Source organism: Natator depressus, chromosome 3 (genome assembly GCF_965152275.1).
Source record: "Natator depressus isolate rNatDep1 chromosome 3, rNatDep2.hap1, whole genome shotgun sequence".
Lineage (NCBI taxonomy): Eukaryota > Metazoa > Chordata > Testudines > Cheloniidae > Natator > Natator depressus.
Window position 1 is genome coordinate 98654960 of NC_134236.1, and position 13733 is coordinate 98668692.

Sequence of the window (13733 nt, forward strand, 5' to 3'; positions counted from 1 at the left end):
CAACTTGTACCATCACCACTGTGGCTCTCACCTTGAGGCATCTCAGGTGGCAAATAGTGAGGTTCTTGAGCACTGACATGCACCCAATCAAAGTCATCATATAGGTCTTGATGGTAATCACAGGGCCCCAGGCCATCATCAAAAGTGCATCCCCCTGAAAGAAAGTAAACCAGACATTTCATTAGTTACAAATTCTACATTTATTTAAAACAAAAATCCTTTCAAATTCAAACAGAGGTGTTCCTTCTAGGCACATCTGCCACAGAGCCCACACAGCCTATGACACAGTTCACAAGCTTTTATGTGCAGAGCTAAAAATCTCACGTCTCTCATCCATCAATGTTATTCTCTTTAAATTTTCTCTGCTTCCCATAGCCAAATTCCCTCAATAGCTCATTCTACAGAAGCCAGAAATCACAGATTGAGCTACTGAAGTCAAAGTAGAACCTGATTCAGTGTTTGCATAAAAAGTGACATGTTATCTAGACTGAGGGGGAAAAAAAATATAAAGCAATGAACAAGGCTAACAGTAAAGGTGCAATCAACAACTTCCTTGATGCACTGACAGCCTACTCAGTCCAACCAGTGAATAAAACGTATCGATGGAGCTCACGCAGAGGGAAAAGAAAGAGCAGAGGAAAGAGAAAGCACTCTGACAGTATAATTACAGTCACTGAGAACTGAAATAATATTTTGATTTCTTCAAAGTTGATTTGACGCTCTTACTTTATTAACCAACCCAGCCTAACACAACACAAATTGAAGGCTCTTTTTCAGGGTCATCAATAATGGATCTAAAATCTTTATCCAGTGCCCATCACCAGAACAACAGGAATTGTAAGGGGCAGGGACAAAGGGAAGGAGCAGGGAGGGAGGGTTTAAAAAAAAAAAACAACCAAAAACCAAAGTTTGCAGCACGATAAAAATCTGCTGTTTGGTAATGGTAAATGTTTGCTAAAAATCTACTGTTTAACACGTTTTCAAATCTTCTCCTTCACTTATGAAGATAAAGGTGAAAAAGGTGAGAGTGAGGTAAGAAAGAGGAAAGACGAGAGAGGAAGACGAGAGGAGAGATGAAGGATGGAGTCACAAGAAAGAGTAGAGGATGAAACGGACTTCAGGGGAGGAGAGGTATTTTTCACAATAGGAACAACAGATGCCACGCACGTAGTTCTGCAGCAGCTGTTATCTCCATCCATGGTAAACAATCCTTGGATTTGCTGCTTTGCTTTGAAAATGGGAGGCAAGATCAGGACAGATAATCTTTGATTATCTCCAAGAAATAGTGAGACTGTAAACACAGTGCATGACCATCTTTATACTGAAAGAAGCTTATAATCCATTAGAGAAGCCATAGGGACCTAGGAAGGTGGTTATAAAAGTATCTGGCAGTTGAAAATAAGTTGGAGGTATTTAAGGGGTGAACTCATATCTGCCTCATTGGCTTCCGAGGGTATGAATACACAGGGATAAAGCAGTCACAGCTAGCCCAGGTCAGCTGACTCAGGCTGCCTGGCTAAAAATCACTAAAAATCGCTGGAGCCTGAGCTCTGGATTCCTCCACCTTCCCAGGGACCCGAGCATCGACACAACGATTTTTCAGCCCCAGAGCCCAAGCCCCGTGAGCCTGAGTCAGCTGACCCGGGCCAGCCATGGGTTGTTTATCCCTGTTTCGGCGTAGCCTGAGTCAGTACGTTGGTATGATTAAGAATTCTTACTGTTGCAAACACAAATCCCTGCTGTTAAAGAATAAACTAGAGGCAATATCTAACAGGCCACAGAGTCTGTGTTAAGAATTTCACAAACAATACTGAAAATGGGACCTGATGCTGTGAATTAAAAACTCTGCTTCCGTTTATGGTAAATTCAGGATTATCTGGAAAATGTGTCATTTCCATTCCATCTCAATGGCATCCTCCCATGTGCTTGGTTTTTTGTGTTTATTTTTCCTGGAGAAAGAAAGGAGTGCTAACCAACCTCACTACTACTGCATGTGCAACACAAAAATAGCCTAGGAGTAGAGCTGATTGGGAGAAAAAAAAATTGGGAGAAGAGGGTGGAGCTTCCTGCAGGAAACTTGACTTTTCATCAGAAAAACTGAAAAATCCAATGTTTTTGGCCCACCAGTGAAAATTTTTGGCTGGAGAGTTTGATGAAAAGCAAAGATTTTCCCACAGAAAGCAAAACACTTTTGGCAAAAATATTTGTGTTTTGGCAAAATCAATTTTCCACTTAAAACAGTTTTGATAGAAAAAGCTTTCAACCCAATCCCTACCCCGGGATGCCAGGCTTCCTTCTGTTCTACCTGTTATGCTTTTGTTTAAAATGTGTCAGTCAGCTAACAAGTGAGTGGAAACAATACTACACAATGATGACTCATTTAAGAGAGCGCTTTGCAAACACCTAGAGTCTCAAAATTATTTGTCAAAATTCCTTGCAAACAACAAATACATTTCAAGACATTGGTTGGTTTGTAGCCGATATTATCCACACAAAAATCTCTGCTAGTTGTATTTGTTATGTCATACCTTCCTTACATACACACATCTTCCTGGACATTAGTCTTACCCACACTAGGACCATCACCATGCTAGTGACAACCATGTTCGCAAGTGTTTGTTTTAACAAGGGCAAACAGTCTTCCTGGAATCTTAAGAATTGTCTGTTGGACCCACGTTATAAAACCATAATATCAGAGTAGGCAGTGAACAGAGGAGTTTTGGTCTGTCACACAGTTTAGCCAACTTGACACCCCCCAACCCCCACAAAAATTCCTTTCTATATCTGTCAATAAAATCACGCACGGACTCTGCTTGTGCCAACAGTTACTAAATACTGTTTCACCCAGTCTGGACAGCATCAATGAGGTAGATAAAATGCAGTAAGAAGACATCATCTACTGGCAACCTAAACTGGAATTCATTCCCTTGTCTGACAGGCTGGACTGCCTTGTCCACAAATCTGAATTCAGCTCCATTTCCATCTGAGTGAAACCTTATAGATATATTACGCTTTTCATGCATCACTTTGACAATATGAACACACCAACAAAAAACACAGAGTAAAATTTGATATTCTGCACCGAGTTGATTGCTATGCCTGTGTCACTGTCAGGGATGGCAAAGCACAAGAGGAGAAATGTTTGTGTGTCAAAGAAACACCAATTGTATGCAGTGTTGTTGTAGCCATGTTAGTACCAGGATATTAGAGAGAAAAGTGGGTGAGGTAATATCTTTTACTGGACCTGAAGAAGAGCTCTGTGTAAGCTTGAACACTTCTTTCTCTCACCAACAAAAGTTGGTCCAATAAAAAAATATTATGTCACCCACCTTGTCTCTCTAAAGAAACATTAATACCTTTTAAGAGTTCTCCTCCAGTGTCCTATTACCAACGAGATAGCTTTCTAATTAGCATCTCATGATAATACCATAAAGTCTTAAAACAAATCTTATCCTTTGATTTAACTTCCAATAGACTGCTGTGATCATTCTACAGCAAAAAAGAACATTTCCATAGACATTTAATTGATAAATGAATAGCAGCTTCCCTTAAAGCTAAGTTATCATTGTCTACTGTCACAGCACCAAAATGACGTACTGCTTTGAAGCACATGCCTTGAGGGCACCCATTACCCTTTTTAATGGTTTATGTGCCCTCGGTATATAAATTTAAACTACCAATGGATATCACATTGACTCATTTGGAAGATGAATGATCTTAATTGCTGTCCTTCAGACCTGCTATTAATTTTAGGTATCAGGATTCTGATTAGCAATAACAACAAGTGTCTCAATACACAAACAATACAGACTTTGTCATTTTTGCACATCACTGCAGCATCAGCAAAGCCAGTACGTACACATTTATCATATACACATGAAAGAAAAAGTTATCAGAATGGATCATCAACCTGCTACAAAATCCACTTTATATAAAGAGCTGCCATACCAAAAGGAGAAGAGCTCCATCTCAGCTCATATGCTGCGTCTAACAGTGACCAATACGTGTTTCAGAGGAAAACAAAGTAGAAGTCAAGTGCACATATACAATAACGCATTATACCACCTCCATAAGGTAAAGTAGAAATTATTGCCCTGTTCCTGCAGGTCACCTTCTATGACCTAAAGCACGGGTCTCAAACTCAAATGACTATGAGGGCCACATGAGGACTAGTGCATTGGCCCGAGGGCTGCATCACTGACACCGCCCCTCCTCACTGCCCCGGCCCCGCCCCTGCCCCGCCTCTTCCCACCCCTTCCCTGCCCCCATTCCAACCCTTTCCCCAAAGTCCCCACCCCAACTCTGCCCCCAGGGGGTGCAGGAAGGGTACGGAGTGCGGCAGGGGGCTCAGGGCAGGGGTGCGGGGTGCAGCAGGGGGTCAGGGTGCAGGATGTGGCAGGGGACTCAGAGCATGGGATTGGGGTGCAGGATGCAGCAGGGGGTTCAGGGTGCGGGATCTGGGGTGGCAGCGGCATGCATCGGGGCCATGGCAGGCTCCCTGCTTGCCAGCCCTGGCCCCCAGCCCCTGAGCCACTCCGCTCCGGAAAGCAGCCGAAACCACGTCCTGTGGCCCGGGGGAGGGGGGGAGCGAGGGCACAGGGCTCCGTACGCTGCCTTGCCGCTCCTCCAGGTACCTCCCCCGAAGCTGCCATTGGCTGCGGTTCCCTGTTCCCGGCCAATGGGAAATGCGGGAGGCACTGCCTGGAAGCTATGGCAATGCACAGAGCCCTCTGCCCCCCCCCACGCCCACCCGGGCCACAGGGACGTTGTGCCAGCTGCTTCAGAGAGCAGCGCGGGGCTCGCAGGGGGCAATCCCGCGGGTCGCATTGGCCCGCGAGTTGTAGTTTGCCCATCCCTGGCCTGGAGGTAGGCCGCGGGCAGGCTGCTTGGCAGGCCGCAGGAAATAGCCCCGAGGGCCGCATGTTTGAGACCCCTGACCTAAAGTATGGCCAAGACACTACAAACAGAGATCTGCCCCTCTCTGTTTATTAATCAAGCACTTAGACACTATTAAAGTAACTACAGAAACTAAAAGACCTACCTGTCTAAAACATTGTGATGATATAACAGGTGGTCTACTTGAGGGTGTGGTGAAGGGTGACAAGGAAGCCCTCAGTTGTGGAACACTATTTATAGTCATTGATAAGATATACCTTTACCCCGATAACACGCTGTCCTCGGGAGCCAAAAAATCTTACCGCATTATAGGTGAAACCGCGTTATATCGAACTTACTTTGATCCACCGGAGCGGCAGCCCCGCCCCCCCGGAGCACTGCTTTACCGTGTTATATCTGAATTAGTGTTACATCGTGTAGCATTATATTGGGGTAGAGGTGTATATTGATACATTTAAACCCATTCCAGCACAACTGCTAAAATAAGTGAAAAGTGTGCTATAGGCATGAGGCTCTCAATTTTCCCCACAGCATGGACCACCATCTTCCAATTCAGTAATGCAAATCACTTTTCCACCCATTTCTGGTAACAGCAACTGCTTGCACAGAAAAGTGGAAATATTTAACATATTCCTACTTTGTTTTCAGCTGCTAAATCACATGAAAAGAAACCGAACAAATGACATGTGATCAGCCAGCTCTCTCCTGGCTCCATGGATTAGGAACAGAGCTGTGTGTTCAGGGTACAACACTACCTATTGATCTCCAATAGCCTAAAGCTATTACATTCCTTCCATTGCTGCAGAGGTATATGCCACAATTCACTCACTGTTATTACCCTGGGTCTGAATCAACTCACCCATATGGAGGCCAGGGATGAACTATGAGTGTTAGTTCCAATGCCTCTGCTCAAGTCCTAGGCACTTCAGAGACACATAGCACTTGTACTCAGAGGTCATTGGAACCATCTACATCTACCAACCAGGCCTATTCTGGATTTCTAATAAGATATATGTGTACTTACTGGATTTCTAAAAAGGTACCTGGGATCAAGACACAGACAGTGGCAATGGAAACTTATGCTAGCTGGCTCGGACTGCAAATTCTTTGAGATAGGGACTTTCTCTACTTTTCTGTTTGCATAGCATATAGCACAAGAGAGTCCCAAATCGTAATGAAGGTCTCTGAGCACTACTGCTATGTAAATATTTAATTAGCATAATGAGCCAAGATGGAGATGCATTCCAAATGACCAGAGGGACTGAGGAAGAGAGAGCGCCGCTGACTCCCCCAATCAGAAAGGTGTAAGCTAACCCTTGGTTGCTACTATGATGTATTAAGACCATGCCCATTACTTTAGAAACCAGTAAGGATTCCTAGACTGAAATAATAGAGTATGTGGAGCAGGACACAATTCTTCATGGTTTTTAAAACATCTTTCCATCTGCCTGGGGTAACACCATCAATTTGGGCTTGAATAGGGCCTGGGAGTGGCTGGCTCACTACAAAAACAATTTTCCTTCTCTTGGTATTGACGCCTCCTCATCAGTTACTGGGAATGGACCACATCCACCCTGACTGAATTGTCCTTCAACATTGGTTCTCCACTTGTAAGGTAACTCCCATCTCTTTATGTGCCAATATAAATTTATGCCTGTATCTGGAATTTTCACTCCATTCAGCTGAAGAAGTGGGTTTTTTACCCACGAAAGCTTATGCACAAACAAATCTGTTAGTCTTTAAGGTGCCACCGGACTCCTCATTGTTTTTGTGGATACAGACTAACACGGCTACCCACCGATACTTAGTGTTTCAGAGGCAATCGTTGCAGTGGAATATTTACATCCCACAGAAACCTAACAAATCAACTATTCTTTGAAGCTAAAGGGGAAAAAAAGGCAAGTAAACGTTTTCATTACTAACTTTAGCTAGAATTTGGATCTCAACTATTTTCCTTTTTAAAGAGAATTGTTGGCTCAGATTGTCTTCATTGGAGCTTCACCCACTGCATGTCCAGTTTTCATTTATAAAAAATGGGGAACCTTAAGTTATAAGGAAAGGTTAGACAAATATATTAAACTCTACTATGCAGGATGCCCATCTTAGCCATGTTATTGGGACACGAGAAAGTTATACTAAACTTAATGGCGTTTCATACTCCAATTTGCAGATCTCCTATAAAAGTGATTTAGAGACAGGGAAGATAGACTAATAGTTAAAAGAAAATCAGAACTTTAAAAGTTGTGATGAAGTTTCTGTTGAACTTTCTTGATGTGTTTCGTGACCGTCTTATTTTCAGCTAGCAACCATTTACTGGAACAGGTTATGGCATATAAACAGACAATAAGCAGACAAAGAAATGAATAAAGATTTAATAAAGAAGCCATATTTAATGGCTTATCATATATTGTGCACCAACCTAATCACTCTATGGTATAATGTAGCCAACAAGTTTCATTCATAATTTATGAGTCTTTCAGCCCATGATCCTTAGGGGGAGATTAATATATATATTAGTGGAATCTGCAGAATAAATTTATTGAAAGAAAATTCCAGTCTGAAGACATATTTACACTCCATTTAGTTCACACTGAAAGCCACTCAAACTCACATTTCAAAACATCTATTATACGACAGGTTTCAGAGTAGCAGTCGTGTTAGTCTGTATCTGCAAAAAGAAAAGGAGGACTTGTGGAACCTTAGAGACTAACAAATTTATTTGAGCATAAGCTTTTGTGAGCTACAGCTCACTTCATCGGATGCATTCAGTGGAAGATACAGTGGGGAGATTTATATACACAGAGAACATGAAACAATGGGTGTTACCATACACACTGTAACCAGAGTGATCAGGTAAGGTGAGCTATTACCAGCAGGAGAGCAGGGAGGGAAAAAGCCTTTTGTAGTGATAATCAAGGAGGGCCATTTCCAGCAGTTGACAAGAACGTATGAGGAACAGTGGGGGCAGAGGGGCAAATAGTTTTACTTTGTGAAATGACCCATCCACTACCAGTCTTTATTCAAGCCTAAGTTAATTGTATCCAGTTTGCAAATTAATTCCAATTCAGCAGTCTCTCGTTGGAGTCTGTTTTTGAAGTTTTTTTTGTTGAAGAATTGCCACTTTTAGGTCTGTAATCGAGTGACCAAAGAGACTGACGTGTTCTCCGACTGGTTTTTGAATGTTATAATTCTTGACATCTGATTTGTGTCCATTTATTCTTTTACGTAGAGACTGTCCAGTTTGACCAATGTACATGGCAGAGGGGCATTGCTGGCACATGATGGCATATATCACATTGGTAGATGTGCAGGTGAACGAGCCTCTGATAGTGTGGCTGATGTGATTAGGCCCTATGGTGGTGACCCCTGAATAGATATGTGGACACAGTTGGCAACGGGCTTTGTTGCAAGGATAGGTTCCTGGGTTAGTGGTTCTGTTGTGTGGTTGCTGGTGAGTATTTGCTTCAGGTTGGGGGGCTGTCTGTAAGCAAGGACTGGCCTGTCTCCCAAGATCTGTGAGAGTGATGGGTCGTCCTTCAGGATAGGTTGTAGATCCTTGATGGAGAGGTTTTAGTTGGGGGCTGAAGGTGATGGCTAGTGGCATTCTGTTATTGTCTTGGGCCTGTCCTGTAGTAGGTAACTTCTGGGTACTCTTCTGGCTCTGTCAATCCGGTTCTTCACTTCAGCAGGTGGGTATTGTAGTTGTAAGAATGCTTGATAGAGATCTTGTAGGTGTTTGTCTCTGTCTGAGGGGTTGGAGCAAATGCGGTTGTATCGTAAAGCTTGGCTGTAGACAATGGATCGTGTGGTGTGGTCTGGATGAAAGCTGGAGGCATATAGGTAGGAATAGCGGTCAGTAGGTTTCCGGTATAGGGTGGTGTTTATGTGACCATCGCTTATTAGCACTGTAGTGTCCAGGAAGTGGATCTCTTGTGTGGACTGGTCCAGGCTGAGGTTGATGTTGGGATAGAAATTGTTGAAATCACGGTGGAATTCCTCAAGGGCTTCTTTTCCATGGGTTGAGATGATGAAGATGTCATCATTGTAGAGCAAGCAGAGTAGGGGCATTAGGGGACGAAAGCTAAGGAAGCGTTGTTCTAAGTCAGCCATAAAAATGTTGGCATACAGACTCCAACGAGAGTCTGCTGAATTGGAATTAATTTGCAAACTGGATACAATTAACTTAGGCTTGAATAAAGACTGGGAGTGGATGGGTCATTTCACAAAGTAAAACTATTTGCCCCTCTGCCCCCACTGTTCCTCATACGTTCTTGTCAACTGCTGGAAATGGCCCTCCTTGATTATCACTACAAAAGGCTTTTTCCCTCCCTGCTCTCCTGCTGGTAATAGCTCACCTTACCTGATCACTCTGGTTACAGTGTGTATGGTAACACCCATTGTTTCATGTTCTCTGTGTATATAAATCTCCCCACTGTATTTTCCATTGAATGCATCCAATATAGTGAGCTGTAGCTCACGAAAGCTTATGCTCAAATAAATTTGTTAGTCTCTAAGGTTCCACAAGTCCTCCTTTTCTTTTTATTATATGACAGATTCCCATAGTGCTCTACTCCACCCTATCTTTCTAGGAAGCCCATATGGTTGCAATATCTTGCACAACTACTCAATGAATGCAGTCAAAAACTTAGGTGACATATATTAAGTTCAAGACTAATTTCCCTTGTAGGAAACCTATCTAGATCATCTCAAGGTAAAGATGTAAACACTATCTTTTTGGTCTAAAGCCTGCTTGCTCATTTCAGTTTTTCCATGACCAACATGATTCTATTCAATAATATACTGCATAACACTATTCTAAGTATTGAAAGTAATGTTATTTCTTGCCAGTTATCAAAAAACAGTTGGCTGCTTTTCTTCAGTAATTTACAGATCACACCTTTCTTCCAATTCTCAAGGCAGAGTTCTCTCACTCTCAAACCATATTACAAAGTTTATGTACCACATGCACTATCACATCCTCACCAGATTTAAGCAGTTCAGCCGTGATCTTATCTTGACCAGGAGCTTTGCTGTTTTTTTAGCTGCTTAATTGCTTTCTCTATTTCTGCTTCTGAAATTTCTAGCAGTTTAATTCTTCACCTCCATCAGGAGGAACTGTTGGCTCTGGTTGGTGGAGTACTTCATTAAAATGTTCTCACCATCATTCCTTTTGTTCTACTTCCACTATTAATCTTCCATATTTCACTTTTATGATACCACTGACTCGGAAACTTTGATGAGAACTGCTTACACAACTGAAACAGTTTCTTAGAGCTGCCTCTCACAGAAGGTTCTTCGGCTTTTCTCATTTTTTTGGTCAAGTCATTATCTCTTATCTTTCCAAAATAACTTTTGCCTCTCTCTACATACTCCTAATGCAGCATGAATTGTTTTTCATACTGTCTCTTTTGAGCTTCCTTCCTTCCTCCTCCTCTTTTCTCAATTTCCACGTATGGGGCTGTACCCACCCTTTGTTCCTTGATCCTCTTGGTCCAAGTGAAGTTGTTTGGTGGGAAGTTGTGACATCTCTAAAGTGAGCTCTGGATTCATGGGTGAGTTTCTTCACATCAAATACCATCTCTCTTTTCTTGTTAGCTTGTCTTTTTAGCTTTATTCTAACTATTCAATGACAAGATAATGGTCACTTCCTACATCAGCACTTGTAAAAGATTGTGTATGCAGCAGCAATCTTCTTCACTGCCTACTTATGGAAATGTAGTCCAATTGTTTCTCAGTAATTCCATCATTTGGCTTCCGTGTTAGTTTGTGTTTCCCTGCAATGAGGAAAAAGTGCCCCCTGCCCCATGCACAGGTTATACATGCTGCACAATTCAATGAATCTTTCACCTTTGTCCATACACCCCTCAAATTCCATTTTTACCCATGAAATGTTTGTATCTAAGGTTGTCATTACAAAGTTGGGCATTCATATAACTCATAACGAGACCAACACCATTAGCATAAACCTGGTTTAATACGTCTTGCAACTTAGTGTAGAATGCATCTTTTGCTTGCTTCTCATCATTGTTGGTATGTGTGTAACACTGGATAATAGTTATTTTGGCATGATTTGTAATGAAACGTGCTTTTATAATTCGTGAGTTGACTGGTTCCTATTCCTGTAGAAGTTATGTTGCCTTTGTGTCAAACTTCCTCTGTGTGAATGTCATCTTGAATTCCTCAATAGACTACTGTGATATTGTCTACATGGAATCTTCAGCATCCAGTCGATCTCATGTTGCTCACGCTTAAAATATTAATACTGAACCAAGTCATTTCTTTAACTACATGCTCAGTTTCCCAGTGTAAAACATAGCTCTCACATTCCAGCACCAGACTGTAGCTTTGTTTTTAACTGTTAGGACCTCTTGTATCAGTCAATGAACTCCCTCATGGTTTTGATCCACCATCTTCACATTGTTGGGGTATGTATGGGTTAAGTAAAGACCTGGGAAGCTGCTAGTGTGCTGACATGGCATTAGGGGACAAAGGCATAAGACGACTGTAGTTTTTTGTTTAATAAATAAGTTGCCATATTTTGCCCTTCCCTGTTGCTTGTAAGAATTGATAAGTGTTGCAGCTGCATAAGAAATGTGGGGATCTAAAGGACACCTTTTGGGTAAAGCAGTGTTATCTCCTCCGCCCTTCCTTTCCCAGCTATATAAACAAGCCCTGGCTTATGGCCCTTTCCTCCCTCCTCTGAGAATTGCTGGCCAGGGAGATTTATGGCAATAAATTCTTGCAAAGACATATTTCTTCAAGGTAAAAATGTGTGTAATGCTATGAGCAATAGATAGATGTGGGTTTACTAACAGTGGGTGTTTCTATTACTTAATAAGGGGTTTTGGGGTGTTGTAACGGATGTAGGCATGTACATACTAACCTAAACAAAAGGAGTGTGCTGTAATTAATTCAGTGCTTACTGGACAATTGGGTCCAGGGGAACAAGTACCACAATAAAGAAGCCCATCTTCTCAAATCCACCTCTGGGTCAGCCTGTTCTTCCAACACACATCTCCATGCAAACTCATCTATTATTCACTCAGTGATTCTGAAAGGCCATAGAATCATAGAATATCAGGGTTGGAATGGACCTCAGGAGGTCATCTAGTCCAACCCCCTGCTCAAAGCAGGACCGATCCCCAATTAAATCATCCCAGCCAGGGCTTTGTCAAGCCTGACCTTAAAAACTTCTAAGGAAGGAGATTCCACCACCTCCCTAGGTAACACATTCCAGTGCTTCACCACCCTCCTAGTGAAAAAGTTTTTCCTAATATTCAACCTAAATCTCCCCCACTGCAACTTGAGACCATTACTCCTTGTTCTGTCATCTGCTACCACTGAGAACAGTCTAGAGCCATCCTCTTTGGAACCCCCTTTCAGGTAGTTGAAAGCAGTTATCAAATCCCCCCTCATTCTTCTCTTCCGTAGACTAAACATCCCCAGTTCCCTCAGCCTCTCCTCATAACTCATGTGTTCCAGTCCCCTAATCATTTTTGTTGCCCTCCGCTGGACTCTTTCCAATTTCTCCACATCCTTCTTGAAGCGTGGGGCCCAAAACTGGACACAGTACTCCAGATTAGGCCTCACCAGTGTCGAATAGAGGGAAACGATCACGTCCCTCGATCTGCTGGCAATGCCCCTACTTATACAGCCCAAAATGCCATTGGCCTTCTTGGCAACAAGGGCACACTGTTGACTCATATCCAGCTTCTCGTCCACTGTAACCCCTAGGTCCTTTTCTGCAGAACTGCTGCCGAGCCATTCGGTCCCTAGTCTGAAGTGGTGCATTGGATTCTTCCGTCCTAAGTGCAGGACTCTGCACTTGTCCTTGTTGAACCTCATCAGATTTCTTTTGGCCCAATCCTCTAATTTGTCTAGGTCCCTCTGTAACCTATCCCTACCCTCCAGCATATCTACCTCTCCTCCCAGTTTAGTGTCATCTGCAAACTTGTTGAGGGTACAATCCACACCATCCTCCAGATCATTTATGAAGATATTGAACAAAACCAGCCCCAGGACCGACCCTTGGGGCGCCCCACTTGATACCGGCTGCCAACTAGACATGGAGCCATTGATCACTACCTGTTGAGCCCGACAATCTTGACAGCTTTTTATCCACCTTATAGTCCATTCATCCAGACCATACTACTTTAACTTGCTGGCAAGAATACTGTGGGAGACAGTGTCAAAAGCTTTGCTAAAGTCAAGGAACATGATTTCCTTCTAACTGTGTAACTGAAATAGACTCTTACTTTTTTTTTTTTCTCCCCACATGGACAGGTAGTTAGCCTGACTCCCAGCAATAGGCCCGTACCTCCTGATTCAATATATTCATAGAGAATCACTATGGAAGATGTTACAATAATATGGGCTTAGAAAGGCAGTTTCACTGATCAAGATGCTGCAGAAAGATTCAAAATGCTGTGTGAGTATAGACAGTGGAGAGACCAACTGGCTTGCTACAATCACCTAAGTACAGAAGGGTTGCATACTGATCACCCCTTTTCTGCATTGTGATAGATCACGTGATGCAAAGAAAAGAAGATACAGGAATTATGTGGAGTAGAGGGAAAAGTTCAAGATCCTGACTTTGAAAATGACATTTTTCTGTTGGACACACGACAATGCCACGAAAAAGACCACTATCAATGTTATACATGAGGCTGCCAAAGTAGGACGAAGGATCAGCCAAAAGAAAATGAAAGTCTTGGTCGTTGAAGAGGAGTCAGCAATGATGGCATGTACCTGTTTGACAGTGAAGAATACTACGTGGTTAACAAGTCTGCGTATCTTAGAAGCACAATCAGTGCTGATGACCAAGGTGGAAGCAAGAA

General features: G+C 42.6%; 1 protein-coding gene across 3 annotated transcripts in view; it reads right to left on the bottom strand.

Moving 5' to 3' along the window:
* Positions 1-13733, bottom strand: part of PTPRK (protein tyrosine phosphatase receptor type K) — a 576923-nt gene that overhangs the window by 444966 nt on the left and 118224 nt on the right. For all 3 annotated transcript variants that reach the window (XM_074948398.1, XM_074948399.1, XM_074948400.1), the window contains one exon: positions 32-154. In XM_074948398.1, the coding sequence (XP_074804499.1) occupies positions 32-154 (123 nt within the window). The remainder of the gene's footprint in view (positions 1-31; positions 155-13733) is intronic.